This window comes from Xenopus tropicalis, chromosome 7 (genome assembly GCF_000004195.4).
Source record: "Xenopus tropicalis strain Nigerian chromosome 7, UCB_Xtro_10.0, whole genome shotgun sequence".
Lineage (NCBI taxonomy): Eukaryota > Metazoa > Chordata > Amphibia > Anura > Pipidae > Xenopus > Xenopus tropicalis.
Window position 1 is genome coordinate 3,567,882 of NC_030683.2, and position 21,978 is coordinate 3,589,859.

Genomic DNA, 21,978 nt, shown 5'->3' on the forward strand with positions numbered 1-21,978 from the left:
GAGGGAGGATGGGGGGAGTAAGGTCAAACAGTTGGGGGGGGAATAGAAAAGGAAAGGAGAGGGGATGAGAGACAGAAGGAGAGAGGGGAAGGGAAAGGGGTTCGGGAGTAGAGAGACAAATGGGGGGAGAGGGGAAATATAGAAGGGGGGAGAGGGAGGATGGGGGGAGTAAGGCCAAACAGTTGGGGGGGGGAATAGAAAGGAAAGGAGAGGGGATGAGAGACAGAAGGAGAGAGGGGAAGGGAAAGGGGGTTTGGGAGTAGAGAGACAAATGGGGGGAGAGGGGAAATATAGAAGGGGGGGAGAAGAGGGAGGATGGGGGGAGTAAGGTCAAACAGTTGGGGGGGGAATAGAAAAGGAAAGGAGAGGGGATGAGAGACAGAAGGAGAGAGGGGAAGGGAAAGGGGGGTTTGGGGAGTAGAGAGACAAATGGGGGGAGAGGGGAAATATAGAAGGGGGGAGAAGAGGGAGGATGGGGGGGAGTAAGGCCAAACAGTTGGGGGGGGAAATAGAAAAGGAAAGGAGAGGGGATGAGAGAGGGGAAGGGAAAGGGGGTTCGGGGAGTAGAGAGACAAATGGGGGGAGAGGGGAAATATAGAAGGGGGGAGAAGAGGGAGGATGGGGGGGAGTAAGGCCAAACAGTTGGGGGGGGGGGAATAGAAAAGGAAAGGAGAGGGGATGAGAGACAGAAGGAGAGAGGGGGGGCATTACCCAGTCTTTTTTTTTCCCTTGTGTTACCCCATAACAAGGGCTGGGGAGAGCGGTTGTGCTGAGCAGTTATTGGGGGACACCCCAGGGGAGAAGGAGACATTACAGTGGGGGCTGAGGGTGGGTTTGTAGGAGGAGCTTTAGGGGCAGTAGAAGCGCAGGCATAGAGTGGTACCAAGCACCAGCTACACCTCTTCTTATTCAGTCAATTATTTCCTTATTTATTATTTTTATTTCTTATCTGGAAAACAATATGTACAGTTCATTGATTCAGAAAAAGTCACAATATTTATTACTTTCATTCTTTTTCTTTAGCCAGTTTTGTACATTACATGTGGCTCTTCCTCCCCTCTAGGTGTTTATAGAGAGGATTGGCCCCTAGGCCTCCTGTTTTGCCTGGGATACCCATTCATCCTGCCACCATAGTTACCCAAATGTCCTGAGAGGTTCTGAGTGTAACTGAACGCGGTCCAAATGGTCTCAGTGGAACATCCCGGGGGGGTTAAACGTTGCACAGGGGGGGCTTCCATGGGAAGCCATAGCCCAGCCAGCAGGGGGCAGCGTTACTCATTGAGGCTCGCATACAGGCTGTCTATGTGGCTCTTGAAGTGCTTTGCCACCTCGGCTCGCTTGGCTTTCAGCGTCGGTGTCAAGAAACCGTTTTCGACCGTCATCATTTCCGAGTGCACGTGGATATCTTTCACCTGCGCCCGTTGGAAGAGCAAAGGGATTAGTGGAAGTTTGGGATGATTGGGTGAGAGATAATGAATATAGTGTGGGACAAGGCGCATTCTCCACCAAGTGAATGAAGGAAAGGAACCCCAACCCCATGACGCTCTAGGAAGACAAGGATCCACTGTGCTGTATCTATAGATCTGAACCCAGAGATGATGGAGAAGGGAGCACTGTCCCCATATTGGGTCACTTACCTGCTCAAATGACTTCAGGCCAGCTTGCTTGCCCAGTTTAACCAAGTCCTCTAGTATGGCCTCCTTCACTGCCTAATGGAACAAACACAGACACTTCAATGGTTCGTCCCTCTAATGAGAGGAATGGGTCCCGGCACACACAGTCATGCAAGTGGGGGGGCAGGACCCTCGTGTAACAACAATGGCTACCTATTCATTCCTACTAAGCTGGAAGTAGGGGGACAGATAGATAGATAGATAGATGATACATAAATAGATAGATAGATAGATAGATAGATAGATGATATATAGATAGATAAATAGATAGATAGATGATGATGATATATAGATAGGAAGATAGACAGATAGATGATAGATAGATAGATAGATAGACAGATAGATAGATAGATAGATGATAGATAGATTATAGATAGATGATAGATAGATAGATAGATGAGGGAGTGGGTTGGGTTGGCAGGCCCCTTTGAAGATTTTTTGTGGGGGGGCCCCAGCACCCGATAGTTACCCCACCCAATGGGTGGCTCTCTCACCTTATTGGCACACAGATCATCATACGATGCCTTCAAGCCAAGTTTAGCTGCAAAGTCTGGGAGGACTTCGGGGTCCGGAATGATGATTCCAACAAGACACGACTGGAAGGGACAGAGTTAGGGGAATGAGACTCTATGGTACTGTGACCGCTCTACATCCTACTGTAACATTCTATGGTCATTACACAGTTAAGGGGGACCTACACAAACCCAATGGCAGTGGCTGTTTGATTTTATCACTTCAAGCCCCGGGGGGGGGGGGGTCCAACCTTTTTTCAGGAGCCCCCTCAGCCAATGGAAAGGTTATGGTTATAGGAAAACACTGGGGCATCAGCCATCCAGCCATATTGCCATCAGTGTCTAGAATCTGCCCCTAATGACCTTTGCCCTGGGCATTCAGGTTTATCTATGAAAGCATTCACTTCAATTCTTACCCTAAGTGACCTTCAGTTTGAGCCCCCTCACCCCACCCAGGTGTGCCAGGGGCAGCAAGGGGAGGGGTGGCCCTACTGACCCCCTGTGGGATGGAACCCCGACTGTGAGCCTGATCCCCAACATCACTGCCCAACCTCACTAATGCCCTTGTGGCTGAATGGGAGCAACTCCCAGCAACACTGTTCCACCATCTAGTGGGAACCTTCCCAGAAGGGCAGGGGCAGCTACCGCAGCAAGGGGAGGGGGCAACCCAACTGCCCCCTGTGGGATGGAACCCCGACTGTGAGCCTGACCCCCAACATCACTGCCCAACCTCACTAATGCCCTTGTGGCTGAATGGGAGCAACTCCCAGCAACACTGTCCCACCATCTAGTGGGAACCTTCCCAGAAGGGCAGGGGCAGCTACCGCAGCAAGGGGAGGGGGCAACCCAACTGCCCCCTGTGGGATGGAACCCCGACTGTGAGCCTGATCCCCAACATCACTGCCCAACCTCACTAATGCTCTTGTGGCTGAATGGGAGCAACTCCCAGCAACACTGTTCTACCATCTAGTGGGAACCTTCCCAGAAGGGCAGGGGCAGTTATAGCAGCAAGGGGAGGGGCAACCCAACTGCCCCCCTGTGCGATGGAACCCCGACTGTGAGCCTGATCCCCAACATCACTGCCCAACCTCACTAATGCCCTTGTGGCTGAATGGGAGCAACTCCCAGCAACACTGTTCCAACATCTAGTGGGAACCTTCCCAGAAGGGCAGGGGCAGTTATAGCAGCAAGGGGAGGGGCAACCCAACTGCCCCCCTGTGGGATGGAACCCCGACTGTGAGCCTGATCCCCAACATCACTGCCCAAACTCACTAATGCCCTTGTGGCTGAATGGGAGCAACTCCCAGCAACACTGTTCCAACATCTACTGGGAACCTTCCCTTGAGATGTTGGGGTACAGGGGTCCCCATACTATTGGCCATATGGTCTATGTATAAACCTGTGCAGACCCTATGCTTTATGACCATATTTTCTTTGATTAAAATCTGTTGCCATGCAACGTGTAATTACTCAGCCACAATCCTGCCCCCTGGGGCTCATTCACAACTCATTGTTTATTAATTGGCTTTTGTTCTGGAACATAAACTCCCTCTGAGCCTCTATTGGCAGTTTATTTAATCCCCTCCCCCTCAGCAACCACAATAACAGAACCAATATCACAAACATATAAAGCAAAACAAAGGGAAATGCAATAATAACACTCTCATATGGTCTTAAAATGATAATAAATAAAAAGTGAGAGAGCTTCACGCTAGACAAGGAAGTAACTAAAAGAGCTGTAGTTGAACTGGCTGTAATAGAGAAATCTATTTTACATTGAAAATATTTCAATATATTGTTGCCGCCCCCACACAGAGGAGTCCGGGAATGATTCTCCATAGGCCGCTCCTTACCTTGAGGCTGTCGCCGTGCACAAACACCTGCGCTACAGGTGCGCTCCTCACATACACGTTCTCTATCTTCTCCGGAGCAATGTACTCCCCCTGCGCCAACTTAAATATGTTCTTCTTCCTGTCCACGATTTTCAGGGTTCCGTTCTGCAAAAAACATTTTTTTTTAGAAAGAATATACAGAGAAGGAATGTTCTGGGCACACAATAAGCTGTACCCCCATACTGTACTGTCTAAGGGAAACACTATGGCACCTCCTACCCATATGTATAAATACAAATATACAGAGAAGGAATGTTCTGGGCACACAATAAGCTGTACCCCCATACTGTACTGTCTAAGGGAAACACTATTGCACCCCCTACCCATATGTATAAATACAAATATACAGAGAAGGAATGTTCTGGGCACACAATAAGCTGTACCCCCATACTGTACTGTCTAAGGGAAACACTATGGCACCCCCTACCCATATGTATAAATACAAATATACAGAAAAGGAATGTTCTGGGCACACAATAAGCTGTACCCCCATACTGTACTGTCTAAGGGAAACACTATGGCACATCCTACCCATATGTATAAATACAAATATACAGAGAGGGAATGTTCTGGGCACACAATAAGCTGTACCCCCATACTGTACTGTCTAAGGGAAACACTATGGCACCCCCTACCCATATGTATAAATACAAATATACAGAAAGGAATGTTCTGGGCACACAATAAGCTGTACCCCCATACTGTACTGTCTAAGGGAAACACTATGGCACATCCTACCCATTGTATAAATACAAATATACAGAGAGGGAATGTTCTGGGCACAAATAAGCTGTACCCCCATACTGTACTGGTCTAAGGGAAACACTATGGCCACCCCCTACCCATATGTATAAATACAAATAACAGAGAAGGAATGTTCTGGGCACACAATAAGCTGTACCCCCATACATGTACTGTCTAAGGGAAACACTATGGCACATCCTACCCATATGTATAAATTACAAATATACAGAGAGGGAATGTTCTGGGCACACAATAAGCTGCTACCCCATACTGTACTGTCTAAGGGAAACACTATGGCACCCCCTACCCATATGTATAAATATACAATATACAGAGAAGGAATGTTCTGGGCACACAATAAGCTGTACCCCCATACTGTACTGTCTAAGGGAAACACTATGGCACCCCCTACCCATATGTATAAATACAAATATACAGAGAGGGAATGTTCTGGGCACACAATAAGCTGTACCCCCATACTGTACTGTCTAAGGGAAACACTTATGGCACCCCCTACCCATATGTATAAATACAAATATACAGAGAAGGAATGTTCTGGGCACACAATAAGCTGTACCCCCATAATGTACTGTCTAAGGGAAACACTATGGCACCTCCCACCCATATGTATAAATACAAAATATACAGAGAAGGAATGTTCTGGGCACACAATAAGCTGTACCCCCATACTGTACTGTCTAAGGGAAACACTATGGCACTCCCTACCCATATGTATAAATACAAATATACAGAGAAGGAATGTTCTGGGCACACAATAAGCTGTACCCCCATACTGTACTGGCTGTACTGTCTAAGGGAAACACTATGGCACCTCCTACCCATATGTATAAATACAAATATACAGAGAGGGAATGTTCTGGGCACACAATAAGCTGTACCCCCATACTGTACTGTCTAAGGGAAACACTATGGCACCTCCTACCCATATGTATAAATACAAATATACAGAGAAGGAATGTTCTGGGCACACAATAAGCTGTACCCCCATACTGTACTGTCTAAGGGAAACACTATGGCACCCCCTACCCATATGTATAAATACAAATATACAGAGAGGGAATGTTCTGGGCACACAATAAGCTGTACCCCCATACTGTACTGTATAAGGGAAACACTATGGCACCTCCTACCCATATGTATAAATACAAATATACAGAGAGGGAATGTTCTGGGCACACAATAAGCTGTACCCCCATACTGTACTGTCTAAGGGAAACACTATGGCACCTCCTACCCATATGTAGAAGTGCCAGATACCCCCCCAGCCTGTAGGAATCAATACAAATCAGACTTCGCTCTTTCTACCAACTTCCAACCTTCGATCGCTGCCTGTAATTAAGTCACAGCGCTCGTTGCCCTAACGCTTATTAATTTGCTTCATTATCTCTGATCACTAAGGCCCAAACGAGTGCAGGAGAAGTCAATTAGCCGCCCAGGAAGTGTCATTTCAGCAGCAAATTGGCCATCGGGGGCCTCTCCATGCGTTTGGGCATCAGACACTCGCCATATTGTGAATTAATTACAGAGACGAGCTCTGGGCCCGGAGTGGGGACTAATTAATTGTACCTGGGCCCCCCCCCCCCGAGCCACGTTACTCACTCCGGGCTGGAATTAACCTTCCATAAAGGGAATCTGAGCCAATTAAACGATTAGGAAACCAGATCATATCAATAAATAAGGTTAAAGGGGAACCTTACCACAAGGGTACAAATTAGGGTACTAGTTAGGGTACTAGTTATACCCCAGGGCCCTGGGGGTGGTTGTTTTTGCCACTACTCTAGTCTGGATTTCAAATCCCTGCCATAAAGCGAGACAGGACTGTTGTTTACGTTGAATGGAGGGAGAGTATTATTCAATGAGCAGTAACTTACAGGTAGCCACTTGCCAATGTCCCCAGTGTGGAGCCACCCATCGGAATCCAGCGCCTCCGCCGTCCTCTCCGGGTCTTTCAGGTAACCCTGGAACACGTTGGTTCCTTTGATACACACCTAGGAACACAAGTTAAGTAAGTTTGTACAATGAAAGTAATTCCCCCTCAAATGGCTTCAAGCAGAATCCCACGTGACCATATAGGGGCCCTATAGATCCAGAGCTCCAGGAATGGTGGCCCTTGCCCACTACTGTGGCCCTGGGTTGGCTTCACTTTCTGTATAGAAGGGTCCAGCATGGTAATCCCACCCCATACTCCAACAAGTGCCCCAGAATTGTCCCCCCCACCCTATACACTTCAACAGGTGTCCCAGAAATGTCCCCCCACCCCATACTCTCCAACAGGTGCCCCAGAAATGTAACCCCCCACCCCATACTCTCCACCAGGTACCCCAGAAATGTCCCCCCACCCCATACTCTCCAACAGGTGCCCCAGAAATGTAACCCCCCACCCCATACTCTCCAACAGGTACCCCAGAAATGTCCCCCCACCCCATACTCTCCAACAGGTACCCCAGAAATGTAACCCCCCACCCCATACTCTCTAACAGGTACCCCAGAAATGTCCCCCCACCCCATACTCTCCAACAGGTGCCCCAGAAATGTAACCCCCCCACCCCATACTCTCCAACAGGTACCCCAGAAATGTCCCCTCACCCCATACTCTCCAACAGGTGCCCCAGAAATGTAACCCCCCACCCCATACTCTCCAACAGGTACCCCAGAAATGTCCCCCCCACCCCATACTCTCCATCAGGTGCCCCAGAAATGTCCCCCCCACCCCATACTCTCCAACAGGTACCCCAGAAATGTCCCCCACCCCATACTCTCCAACAGGTACCCCAGAAATGTCCCCCCACCCCATACTCTCCAACAGGTTCCCCAGAAATGTCTCCCCCACCCCATACCCTCCAACAAGTGCCCCAGAAATGTCCCCCCACCCCATACTCTCCAACAGGTACCCCAGAAATGTCCCCCCACCCCATACTCTCCAACAGGTACCCCAGAAATGTCCCCCACCCCATACTCTCCAACAGGTACCCCAGAAATGTCCCCCCACCCCATACTCTCCAACAGGTTCCCCAGAAATGTCTCCCCCACCCCATACCCTCCAACAAGTGCCCCAGAAATGTCCCCCCACCCCATACTCTCCAACAGGTACCCCAGAAATGTCCCCCCACCCCATACTCTCCAACAGGTACCCCAGAAATGTCCCCCCACCCCATACTCTCCAAACAGGTACCCCAGAAATGTCCCCCCCACCCCATACTCTCCAACAGCTGCCCCAGAAATGTAACCCCCCACCCCATACTCTCCACCAGGTACCCCAGAAATGTCCCCCCACCCCATACTCTCCAACAGGTACCCCAGAAATGTCCCCCCACCCCATACTCTCCAACAGGTACCCCAGAAATGTCCCCCCACCCCATACTCTCCAACAGCTGCCCCAGAAATGTAACCCCCCACCCCATACTCTCCAACAGGTACCCCAGAAATGTCCCCCCACCCCATACTCTCCAACAGGTACCCCAGAAATGTCCCCCCACCCCATACTCTCCAACAGGTACCCCAGAAATGTCCCCCCCACCCCATACTCTCCAACAGCTGCCCCAGAAATGTAACCCCCCACCCCATACTCTCCACCAGGTACCCCAGAAATGTCCCCCCACCCCATACTCTCCAACAGGTACCCCAGAAATGTCCCCCCACCCCATACTCTCCAACAGGTACCCCAGAAATGTAACCCCCCACCCCATACTCTCTAACAGGTACCCCAGAAATGTCCCCCCACCCCATACTCTCCAACAGGTGCCCCAGAAATGTAACCCCCCACCCCATACTCTCCAACAGGTACCCCAGAAATGTCCCCTCACCCCATACTCTCCAACAGGTGCCCCAGAAATGTAACCCCCCACCCCATACTCTCCAACAGGTACCCCAGAAATGTCCCCCCCACCCCATACTCTCCATCAGGTGCCCCAGAAATGTCCCCCCCACCCCATACTCTCCAACAGGTACCCCAGAAATGTCCCCCACCCCATACTCTCCAACAGGTACCCCAGAAATGTCCCCCCACCCCATACTCTCCAACAGGTTCCCCAGAAATGTCTCCCCCACCCCATACCCTCCAACAAGTGCCCCAGAAATGTCCCCCCACCCCATACTCTCCAACAGGTACCCCAGAAATGTCCCCCCACCCCATACTCTCCAACAGGTACCCCAGAAATGTCCCCCCACCCCATACTCTCCAACAGGTACCCCAGAAATGTCCCCCCCACCCCATACTCTCCAACAGCTGCCCCAGAAATGTAACCCCCCACCCCATACTCTCCACCAGGTACCCCAGAAATGTCCCCCCACCCCATACTCTCCAACAGGTACCCCAGAAATGTCCCCCCACCCCATACTCTCCAACAGGTACCCCAGAAATGTCCCCCCACCCCATACTCTCCAACAGCTGCCCCAGAAATGTAACCCCCCACCCCATACTCTCCAACAGGTACCCCAGAAATGTCCCCCCACCCCATACTCTCCAACAGGTACCCCAGAAATGTCCCCCCACCCCATACTCTCCAACAGGTACCCCAGAAATGTCCCCCCACCCCATACTCTCCAACATGTACCCCAGAAATGTCCCCCCACCCCATACTCTCCAACAGGTGCCCCAGAAATATCCCTCCTACCTCTCCTTCTCCATTGGAGGAAAAGTAGTTCATATCAGCAACGTCAACCAGTTTCACTGTATTACACGGCAACGGGGCCCCAACATGACCTGGGGGGGGGGAGAATAGAGGTTTATTGCCTGTACTTTGACGGGAACCACATTTCTTACACATTTGTCAAATTATTGTTTGTTTTAGGAAATGTCAGTGTTACTTGTCTGAGCACTAGTTGTACCTGGGGGTGGGGCTAATGTAGATTTGGGGCTTTACCCCAGTTGTTACCTGCTGTGAAATCCCCGGGGGTAGAGAAGGTGCACCCAGCGGCGCATTCCGTCTGTCCATAGGCCTCAAATATCTATTGGAGCAAAAGAGACATTCATTATCCCCCTCATCCCACCCTAGCAACCTGAGCCCCCCACTCCTGGCTCATTATCCCCCTCATCCCCCCCTAGCAACCTGAGCCCCCCACTCCTGGCTCATTATCCCCCTCATCCCACCCTAGCAACCTCAGCCCCCACTCCTGGCTCATTTTCCCCTTATCCCCCCCTAGCAACCTCAGCCCCCCACTCCTGGCTCATTATGCCCCTCATCCCCCCCTAGCAACCTCAGCCCCCCACTCCTGGATTATTATCCCCTTCATCCCCCCCTAGCAATCTCAGCCCCCTACTCCTGGCTCATTATCCCCCTCATCCCACCCTAGCAACCTCAGCCCCCCACTCCTGACTCATTATACCCCTCATCCCACCCTAGCAACCTCAGCCCCCCACTCCTGGATTATTATCCCCCTCATCCCCCCCTAGCAATCTCAGCCCCCTACTCCTGGCTCATTATCCCCCTCATCCCGCCCTAGCAACCTCAGCCCCCCACTCCTGACTCATTATACCCCTCATCCCACCCTAGCAACCTCAGCCCCCCACTCCTGGATTATTATCCCCCTCATCCCCCCCTAGCAATCTCAGCCCCCTACTCCTGGCTCATTATCCCCCTCATCCCACCCTAGCAACCTCAGACCCCCACTCCTGACTCATTATACCCCTCATCCCACCCTAGCAACCTCAGACCCCCACTCCTGACTCATTATACCCCTCATCCCACCCTAGCAACCTCAGCCCCCCACTTTTTGCTCAGTATCCCCCTCATCCCACCCTAGCAACCAAAGCTCCCCACTCCTGGCTCATTATCCTCCTTATACCACCCTAGCAACCACAGCCCCCCACTCCTGGCTCATTATCCCCCTTATCCAACCCTAGCAACCACAGCCCCCCACTCCTGGCTCATTATCCCCCTCATCCCACCCTAGCAACCACAGCCCAAGGTCCCATGGAAATTTCAATATGCCCAGTTTATAGGATTGCGGGTCTCCTATAGGGAGGGGGCACATTTACTGCATTTATCTATATCATTGTCTTCTTCTCCCCCTTTCCGTAGCCAGTTTTGGGGACAGCTGTAGGGGGCTCCTAGGGAACGTACCTGGCACCCCAATGCTGCTCTGAGGAAGGAGAGGACATTTCCGGAAATGGGAGCAGCCGCCGTCACCATCACTCGCACCCGTCCCCCCATGGTGTCCTGAAGGCACAAGGAGATTGGCCATTAATGCTCCTTTATACAGATCAGCGCTCATTATCCTTATCCCCCCACAGAGGCAAGATTTTATATTTTTGTTATGTAGGGGAGAGTTCCCCTTTACATAGGCCTACAGATTTTTTAAAGCTTCAGCGGGAGTCAACCCTTATGGGCATATTTATTATAGTGTGGAAACCAGAGTCACTGGTGATGTTGCCCATAGCAAGCTGGCTTACACACTATAATAAATATACTCCTTGCACTTCTGGGATCTCACACTGACAGGTGTTTTTTATAAAGAAAGTTCTGGTACTGGTAGGACTTACCTGGACCTTCTTAAATATGTACTTGTCCCAAATGGAGTCGTTGCGTATGATTCCCTGTTTCACCTCGGAAAACTTCCTGGCAACGGCGAATTCCAGTAGGCGCTTCTTGAGTGGCGTCTGAGCTCCACTTTGTATCTGGGGGATTATGGGAAAAAGCCCACCGTGTAAGTGATACAGTAACATGACTGAGCCCAAGGGCTGGTTCTGGAGTAGGTTAGTGAGAGGACTGTATCTGGGCCCCCAGCCTTACTGGGAATCTTTGGGGGAACAACAGATAAATGATAAAGAAACTGTTCTACCACAGATAGGGGTGAAGGTTTCCCCCACCTCACGTAAGGGGTGGGGCCTTTGGTGCTGGGACAGCATTTCTGCATCACAACCCAAAGCTAAAGCTGTCTTGGTTCTATGCTGCCATGTTTCTCCCAGCATGCATTGCAGGCATAGGATGGCAAAAGTTGGGCAAAATGGAAGAAGCAGGGAGATATGGAGACAGTAGGGCAAGATGGATATAGTTGGGCAAGATGGAGACAGTAGGGCAAGATGGGGACAGTAGGGCAAGATGGAGACAGTAGGGCAAGATGGAGACAGTAGGGCAAGATGGAGACAGTAGGGCAAGATGGAGACAGTAGGACAAGATGGAGACAGTAGGGCAAGATGGAGACAGTAGGGCAAGATGGAGACAGTAGGGCAAGATGGAGACAGTAGGGCAAGATGGAGACAGTAGGGCAGGATGGAGACAGTAGGACAAGATGGAGACAGTAGGGCAAGATGGAGACAGTAGGGCAAGATGGAGACAGTAGGGCAAGATGGAGACAGTAGGGCGAGATGGGGTCAGTAGGGCAAGATGTGGGTATGTAGGGCAAGATGGGGACAGTAGGGCAAGATGTAGAAACATAGTAAGATGTGACTGCAGGGCAAGATGGCAGCAGTGACCCAGAATGGTTCCAATAGGGCATGGTGGTGCTACCTGGTTATGGATAATCAAACACTTTACAGAAGAAACACCTTGTCATAAATCCTGTTGAGCAGCCTCGGTACCGTGGGGAAAAGAGTCGGCCTCAGCTCTTTCATATCGTCAGTCAGTAATCGGACATCACCCTGGAAGAAGCCGACTTTGCCGCCGGAATGGTACATCACTGTCTGGAAACCAAAAAACATCCTTAGGACCAGGGGTAGTTGGAAAAGATGTGGGGGGGGGGGGGAATATAGCAATAGCTCATTTCTGTCTGTCACTAAATGTTAGTTCCCCCTGTAGGTTCTCCCCAGCCCTAAACAACCCCGCCAGCAATACCCACCCCCCCAGCCTTACCCATCCACCAGCCCAACTCACCCCCCGCTCTACCCACCCCCCCAGCTGTACCCCCCAGCCATATCCACCTCCCCAGCTGTACCCACCCCCCCAGTCCTACCCACCCCCCCAGCTGTACCCCCCAGCCATATCCACCTCCCCAGCTGTACCCACCCCCCCAGTCCTACCCATTCCCCCAGCTGTACCTGCACCACTCTCTCAAACATGTGTGCCATGGGCAGGTAAGATATGGCAACATCTGAGGTCAGGGGCATGAAGGTGCTCTGTGTGCAAAGAGAATAACAGTGAGTTGTTATACAGGAACATTGCCTGAAACTTGCATTCTATAATCTACTAAATTAGCCAATAAAAGGTATCAAGCAAGTTGGCGACAGTAGGACAAGATGGAGACAGTAGGACAAGATGGAGACAGCAGGACAAGATGGGGACAGTAGGGCAAGATGGAGACAGCAGGACAAGATGGAGACAGTAGGGCAAGATGGAGACAGTAGGGCAAGATGGAGACAGCAGGGCAAGATGGAGACAGTAGGGCAAGATGGAGACAGCAGGACAAGATGGAGACAGTAGGACAAGATGGAGACAGCAGGACAAGATGGGGACAGTAGGGCAAGATGGAGACAGTAGGGCAAGATGGAGACAGCAGGGCAAGATGGAGACAGTAGGGCAAGATGGAGACAGCAGGACAAGATGGAGACAGTAGGGCAAGATGGAGACAGCAGGACAAGATGGAGACAGTAGGGCAAGATGGAGACAGCAGGACAAGATGGAGACAGTAGGGCAAGATGGAGACAGTAGGGCACGATGGAGACAGTAGGACAAGATGGGGACAGTAGGGCAAGATGGAGACAGCAGGACAAGATGGAGACAGTAGGGCAAGATGGAGACAGCAGGACAAGATGGAGACAGTAGGGCAAGATGGAGACAGCAGGACAAGATGGAGACAGTAGGGCAAGATGGGGACAGTAGGGCAAGATGGGACAGTACAGTAGGGAAAGATGGAGACAGTAGGGCAAGATGGAGACAGTAGGACAAGATGGAGACAGTAGGACAAGATGGAGACAGTAGGGCAAGATGGAGACTGTAGGGCAAGATGGGGACAGTAGGATAATATGGAGACAGTAGGGCAAGATGGAGACAGTAGGACAAGATGGGGACAGTAGGGCAAGATGGGGACAGTAGGGCAAGATGGAGACAGTAGGGCAAGATGGAGACAGTAGGGCAAGATGGAGACAGTAGGACAAGATGGAGACAGTAGGGCAAGATGGAGACAGTAGGACAAGATGGAGACAGTAAGGCAAGATGGAGACTGTAGGGCAAGATGGAGACTGTAGGGCAAGATGGGGACAGTAGGGCAAGATGGAGACAGTAGGGCAAGATGGAGACAGTAGGGCAAGATGGGGACAGTAGGATAATATGGAGACAGTAGGGCAAGATGGAGACAGTAGGACAAGATGGAGACAGTAGGGCAAGATGGGGACAGTAGGGCAAGATGGAGACAGTAGGGAAAGATGGAGACAGTAGGGCAAGATGGAGACAGTAGGACAAGATGGAGACAGTAGGACAAGATGGAGACAGTAGGGCAAGATGGGGACAGTAGGATAATATGGAGACAGTAGGGCAAGATGGAGACAGTAGGGCAAGATGGGGACAGTAGGGCAAGATGGGGACAGTAGGACAAGATGGAGACAGTAAGGCAAGATGGAGACTGTAGGGCAAGATGGGGACAGTAGGATAATATGGAGACAGTAGGGCAAGATGGAGACAGTAGGGCAAGATGGAGACAGTAGGACAAGATGGAGACAGTAAGGCAAGATGGAGACTGTAGGGCAAGATGGGGACAGTAGGATAATATGGAGACAGTAGGGCAAGATGGAGACAGTAGGGCAAGATGGAGACAGTAGGGCAAGATGGGGACAGTAGGATAATATGGAGACAGTAGGGCAAGATGGAGACAGTAGGACAAGATGGAGACAGTAGGGCAAGATGGGGACAGTAGGGCAAGATGGAGACAGTAGGGCAAGATGGAGACAGTAGGACAAGATGGAGACAGTAGGACAAGAGGGATACAGTAGGGCAAGATGGAGACAGTAGGGCAAGGATAGAGACAGTAGGACAAGACGGGCAAGATGGAGACAGTAGGTCAAGATGGAGACAGTAGGACAAGATGGAGACAGTAGGACAAGATGGAGACAGTAGGGCAAGATGGGGACAGTACGGCAAGATGGAGACAGTAAGGCAAGATGGACAGTAGGGCATGACGGAGACAGTAGGACAAAATGGATACAGTAGGGCAAGATGGAGACAGTAGGACAAGATGGAGACAGTAGGGCAAGATGGAGACAGTAGGGCAAGATGGAGACAGTAGGGCAAGATGGAGACAGTAGGGCAAGATGGAGACAGTAGGGCAAGACGGAGACAGTAGGGCAAGATGGAGACAGTAGGACAAGATGGAGACAGAAGGGCAAGATGGAGACAGTAGGGCAAGATGGAGACAGTAGGGCAAGATGGAGACAGTAGGGCAAGACGGAGACAGTATGGCAAGATGGAGACAGTAGGACAAGATGGAGACAGTAGGGCAAGACGGAGACAGTAGGGCAAGATGGAGACAGTAGGACAAGATGGAGACAGAAGGGCAAGATGGAGACAGTAGGGCAAGATGGAGACAGTAGGGCAAGATGGAGACAGTAGGGCAAGACGGAGACAGTAGGGCAAGATGGAGACAGTAGGACAAGATGGAGACAGAAGGGCAAGATGGAGACAGTAGGGCAAGATGGAGACAGTAGGGCAAGATGGAGACAGTAGGGCAAGATGGAGACAGTAGGGCAAGATGGAGACAGTAGGGCAAGACGGAGACAGTATGGCAAGATGGAGACAGTAGGACAAGATGGAGACAGAAGGGCAAGATGGAGACAGTAGGGCAAGATGGAGACAGTAGGGCAAGATGGAGACAGTAGGACAAGATGGAGACAGTAGGGCAAGATGGAGACAGTAGGGCAAGATAGGGACAGTAGGGCAAGATGGACACATTAGGGCAAGATGGAGACAGTAAGGTAAGATGGAGACAGTAGGGCAAGATGGGGACTGTAGGGCAAGATGGGGACAGTAGGGCAAGATGGACACATTAGGGCAAGATGGAGACAGTAGGACAAGATGGAGACAGTAGGGCAAGATGGAGACAGTAGGGCAAGATGGGGACAGTAGGGCAAGATGGACACATTAGGGCAAGATGGAGACAGTAGGGCAAGATGGAGACAGTAGGGCAAGATGGGGACAGTAGGGCAAGATGGGGACAGTAGGGCAAGATGGGGACAGTAGGGCAAGAGGGGGACAGTAGGGCAAGATAGAGGCAGTAGGGCAAGATGGAGACAGTAGGGCAAGATGGAGACAGTAGGACAAGATGGAGACAGTAGGGCAAGATGGAGACAGTAGGGAAAGATGGAGACAGTAGGACAAGATGGAGACAGTAGGGAAAGATGGAGACAGTAGGACAAGATGGAGACAGTAGGACAAGATGGAGACAGTAGGGCAAGATGGGGACAGTAGGGCAAGATGGAGACAGTAGGACAAAATGGAGACAGTAGGACAAGATGGGGACAGTAGGGCAAGATGGAGACATTAGGGCAAGATGGAGACAGTAGGGCAAGATGGGGACAGTAGGACAAGATGGAGACATTAGGGCAAGATGGAGACAGTAGGGCAAGATGGAGACAGTAGGGCAAGATGGAGACAGTAGGGCAAGATGGAGACAGTAGAACAAGATGGAGACAGTAGCACAAGATGGAGACAGTAGGACAAGATGGAGACAGTAGGGCAAGATGGAGACAGTAGGGCAAGATGGAGACAGTAGGACAAGATGGAGACAGTAGGACAAGATGGAGACAGTAGGACAAGATGGAGACAGTAGGGTAAGATGGAGACATTAGGGCAAGATGGGGACAGTAGGACAAGATGGAGACATTAGGGCAAGATGGAGACAGTAGGGCAACTTGGTAGCAACAGGGTACAGAAACATCGCCAGGTAGGTGGCCACGTTACACAGGGGCAGTGCATTTGGTTTGCTCCCTGGGGGACACTGTACCTCTGTATTCTTAATAAAACCGGTGGCGTCTGCAACTATATTTTCATGGGTCAGCATCGCCCCCTTGGGGTCACCTAGAGAAGAGACAAATACAATGAGAAACCAGCGGCAACAAATACAAAACAAATGAATATGGACACGAGGTTATGTAGAACCACTGAGTTTGTTTTACATTCAAATAGCTGCCCCTCCATCCCTGGCCAATCACACTTACCTGTGGTGCCGCTGGTGAAACAAACCACACTCAGATCACTGGGCTTGGGGGGCTGATGGGGAAAGAGAGGGGTACACGTTAGGTCTTCCCTCGGCTGAACCCACATCTGAACCCCAGAAACAGGGTTATTTACATGGAAATATTCATCTTTGTTTCTCTCCCACACTCTATACAGGGAAATCATACAGCCACACAATGGATATTTCCCACAATGCCTTGCAAGTTCTACTGATTAAAGACCCAGGAAGAAGCAGAATAAGCAAAGAGCGCAAGGCATTGTGGGAATTGGAGTATTGGCTGGAGCCGAGATGATTTCTGTTGTTATAGAAAATGATCAGGGTTGAGTTTCCCAAACGATTACATGGTTGCTAAGCACCCAGTGACCCTCATTGGTAACCAGGCAATAGTAGAATGACAGACTGGGATATAAATATGGGGGGTATGGGGGGAAAATGATCAGGGTTTAGTTTCCCAAACTATTACATGGTTGCTAAGCACCCAGTGACCCCCATTGGTAACCAGGCAGTAGTAGAATGACAGACTGGGATATAAATATGGGGGGTATGGGGGGACAATGATCAGGGTTTAGTTTCCCAAACTATTACATGGTTGCTAGGCACCCAGTGACCCCATTGGTAACCAGGCAGTAGTAAAATGACATACTGGGATATAAATATGGGGGGTATGGGGGGACAATGATCAGGGTTTAGTTTCCCAAACTATTACATGGTTGCTAGGCACCCAGTGACCCCATTGGTAACCAGGCAGTAGTAGAATGATAGACTGGGATATAAATATGGGGGGTATGGGGGGAAATTGATCAGGGTTTAGTTTCCCAAACTATTACATGGTTGCTAGGCACCCAGTGACCCCATTGGTAACCAGGCAGTAGTATAATGATAGACTGGGATATAAATATGGGGGGAAAGTTTTAAAAAATCCACCCAAACAATGTGTATTCTCAGAATATATCTGACTCCTTGTTGCCAGGGGGGCAAGGGATTTTTTCTGACCTGCCCCCCCCATAGAGTCATTGCATTAAATAGAAGTACAGTGTGGGAAATGGCAGCTATATGACTATATGGAGATGAGTGCTAGCTCTTGCTGCCCCAGGGAACTTACCACTGGCTTCTTGAAGTTCTCTTTCCCCAGGTACTGCAAGAAAAGAGAAGCTGTTATTGTGATATCACTGTACCCCCAAACTGATTGTACCCCTGAACCCTCATACTGAAGTCTCTGCCCTTTGAAATATTCCTGGTCTCCTAATATTATCCCATGTTGTCCCTGTGTTCCTAAGAAACTCCCACCCTTTGTGTCAATCCCAATTTGAACCCGTAATAACTGCTTGTGTTTCCATCTCATTGTGCTAATTATTATTCACAAAGAGTACCCAATCAGGATGCCTGCTATCTGCTGTAACATCTACCTAGAACCTATCTTCTGCTTGTCTGCTTGTGCCTTCCTATACCTATGGGACAACAATTACTCATGGTTCCCCTGTAGAACCCAATACTAGTATTTCTCTCCCTAAGTTATTTTCATTATTATTATTCACAAAGAGTACCCAATCAGTATGTATGCTCCTCTCCTGCTATCTGCTGTAACATCTACCTAGAACCTATCTTCTGCTTGTCTGCTTGTGCCTTCCTATACTTATGGGACAACAATTACTCATGGTTCCCCCTGTAGAACCCAATACTAGTATTTCTCTCCCTAAGTTATTTTCATTATTATTATTCACAAAGAGTACCCAATCTGGATGCTGTGCTCCTCTCCTGCTGCTGGATAGTGATTACTCATGGTTCCCTTGTAGAATCCTATACTAGTATTTCTCTCCCTAAGTTATAATTGTTATTCAGAAAGAATAGCCAATCAGGATGCTGTGATCCTCTCCTGCTGTATCATCTACCTAGAACATCACTTCTGCTTGTCTGCTTGTGCCTTCCTACATCTGTGGGACAGCAATTCTTACTCATGGTCCCCCCCCCCCCTCCCTTAGAACCCAATACTAGTATTTCTCTCCCTAAGTTATTTTCATTATTATTATTCACAAAGAGTACCCAATCTGGATGCTGTGCTCCTCTCCTGCTGCTGGATAGTGATTACTCATGGTTCCCTTGTAGAATCCTATACTAGTATTTCTCTCCCTAAGTTATAATTATTATTCAGAAAGAATAGCCAATCAGGATGCTGTGATCCTCTCCTGCTGTATCATCTACCTAGAACCTCACTTCTGCTTGTCTGCTTGTGCCTTCCTATACCTGTGGGACAGCATATCTTACTTACGGTTCCCCTGTAGAACGCTATACTAGTTTTTCTCTCTGATTACCCAATCAGGATGCTGTGGTCCTCTTGTGCTGTAACATCTACGTAGAACCTCACTTCTGCTTGTCTGCTTGTGCCTTCCTACATCTGTGGGACAGCAATTCTTACTCATGGTCCCCCCCCCCCTTAGAACCCTATACTAGTATTTCTCTCCCTAAGTAATAGAAAGTGAATTACACTATGTTGGTAGCTGGTTCTACACCAGCCTTTATCTTGTACCTCAATTTCCTCCATGGAGAGAATCTCAACTCCGCACTTTGCTCCCCTCTCCTTCAGCTCGGTACCAAACTGCTCCATTACAACGATGGCTTTCAGCACCGGCATCTGCCCTTTCTCACAGTTGTTCAGCAAAGTCAGCGCCTTGTCCGGTTTGTCGCAGAAAACCAAGGAGAGATCAGCTGTGGAAATGGGGAGAAATCAATAACCATAACTAATGCCACAACAGGACCTGCACCCTTATTGGTTGTGGGGTTCAGAGGGTGTGTTTTTAGCATGAACTTCCCCTTGAATCTCACTTTGTCCAGTAAATTTGTATATGGCTGGGAGCTGCCATGTTGTTTTCCTAAGAGGAAGGTTCAGCCTCCAGTAGAATTTCCTGGCAGAATTCTTACCTCTATTTACAATATACACAATGGCTTCCGGTCCGAGTGTATCATAGAGTGGAACCACGACCATAGAGTAGGTGAAACAAGCCAGCTCTGCAATAACTGCCTGGGGGTACACAAGGTATGGGGGGCAGATTAGGGATCGGTTCATTATAGGGGCCCACCTGCAGTCTAATTCCTTTTGTGAGGCCTTCATAGGCCGTGATTACCTCTGGTCGGTTCTGTGAAAAGATCCCAATGAACTGATCCGTGGATGGTCTGCACCCTTTGTGAATAAGCCCAGATCCAAGTAACTCTGCTCTGTCAGCCACCTACATGGGGAAATAAACCGTTATTCTGAGTTACCCCTCAGCAAAACTATATGGCACCTCCTACCCATATGTATAAATACAAATATACAGAGAAGGAATGTTCTGGGCACACAATAAGCTGTACCCCCATACTGTACTGTCTAAGGGAAACACTATGGCACCCCCTACCCATATGTATAAATACAAATATACAGAGAAGGAATGTTCTGGGCACACAATAAGCTGTACCCCCATACTGTACTGTCTAAGGGAAACACTATGGCACCCCCTACCCATATGTATAAATACAAATATACAGAGAAGGAATGTTCTGGGCACACAATAAGCTGTACCCCCATACTGTACTGTCTAAGGGAAACACTATGGCACCTCCTACCCATATGTATAAATACAAATATACAGAGAAGGAATGTTCTGGGCACACAATAAGCTGTACCCCCATACTGTACTGTCTAAGGGAAACACTATGGCACCCCCTACCCATATGTATAAATACAAATATACAGAGAAGGAATGTTCTGGGCACACAATAAGCTGTACCCCCATACTGTACTGTCTAAGGGAAACACTATGGCACCCCCTACCCATATGTATAAATACAAATATACAGAGAAGGAATGTTCTGGGCACACAATAAGCTGTACCCCCATACTGTACTGTCTAAGGGAAACACTATGGCACCCCCTACCCATATGTATAAATACAAATATACAGAGAGGGAATGTTCTGGGCACACAATAAGCTGTACCCCCATACTGTACTGTCTAAGGGAAACACTATGGCACCTCCTACCCATATGTATAAATACGAATATACAGAGAGGGAATGTTCTGGGCACACAATAAGCTGTACCCCCATACTGTACTGTCTAAGGGAAACACTATGGCAGACATTAGCCATTTAGTGATTACTGTTGCCCCTGCTGGGGGACTCACCTGTTTGTAAGTCAGCCATTGATATGGCCTGTTTGGCTTCCTGTAGCCCAAACAATCTCCATTCCCTATTTAAAAAAAAAAATAATAATAATATGATAATGTAGTTGCGGATAGATTTATATATACGTTATTGGGTACCAATTAATATATGGGCTGCCTGGGTCCCTGTTGGGATCAGACCTATGTGGGTCTCAGAACTAAACAATATAAATCTATTGGTCCAATGTATGGGCCCTATATGTCAGTTGATTGGTAAATAATCAGAATGTGATAACTTAATGGGGTCCTTCTCTTAATAACTTGGGGTGTCGCATCAGGGGATGTTGGTTTGAATCTCTACGGGATTCTTCTTCCCATAAAGGTCATTTATCCCAAAATGCTTAGTAGCCCAGAAATGCAGAGTATTATTTATTCAGACATTTCTTATGGATACCTGAGACATGGAGCCCCCTCATAAACACTTCATACAGGGTCTTGGCGTCATCGAAATAATACGACATGAGTCTGTCATCCTTCAGCAACGCGCATCTTCTGGCTCCGCCCTGCGGGGAGAAACAGCTCAATTAGTGAGTCGGAACTACAGTGTCAGCAAATACTGACTCCTGATACAGCTTCCCAATATCCATTCACTGTGTCTGTCCCTTTCCCTTCTCTGCACTGCTGGTTCTGACTCCTGATACAACTCCCCAATATCCATTCATTCCTCATTCTCACTGGGTTTATAGTTATGTGTAACTGTCACTGTGTCTGTCCCTTTCCCTTCCCTGCACTGCTGGTTCTGACTCCTGATACAACTCCCCAATATCCATTCATTCCTCATTCTCACTGGGTTTATAGTTATGTGTAACTGTCACTGTGTCTGTCCCTTTCCCTTCCCT

At 49.3% G+C, this 21,978-nt stretch overlaps 1 protein-coding gene across 1 annotated transcript in view; it reads right to left on the reverse strand.

Moving 5' to 3' along the window:
• Positions 1–908: 908 nt before the first annotated feature.
• The window catches only part of acsl5 (acyl-CoA synthetase long chain family member 5), a 28,339-nt gene continuing 7,269 nt past the window's right edge, over positions 909–21,978 (reverse strand). The window contains 19 exon segments of the mRNA NM_001011069.1: positions 909–1,412; positions 1,638–1,709; positions 2,168–2,269; positions 4,039–4,182; positions 6,714–6,830; positions 9,456–9,544; positions 9,717–9,789; positions 10,905–11,000; positions 11,324–11,458; positions 12,329–12,463; positions 12,818–12,895; positions 16,711–16,784; positions 16,925–16,976; positions 18,047–18,079; positions 19,469–19,647; positions 19,861–19,960; positions 20,064–20,165; positions 21,101–21,165; positions 21,534–21,642. Of these exon segments, the coding sequence (NP_001011069.1) occupies positions 1,272–1,412; positions 1,638–1,709; positions 2,168–2,269; positions 4,039–4,182; positions 6,714–6,830; positions 9,456–9,544; positions 9,717–9,789; positions 10,905–11,000; positions 11,324–11,458; positions 12,329–12,463; positions 12,818–12,895; positions 16,711–16,784; positions 16,925–16,976; positions 18,047–18,079; positions 19,469–19,647; positions 19,861–19,960; positions 20,064–20,165; positions 21,101–21,165; positions 21,534–21,642 (1,896 nt within the window). The 3' untranslated portion in view covers positions 909–1,271.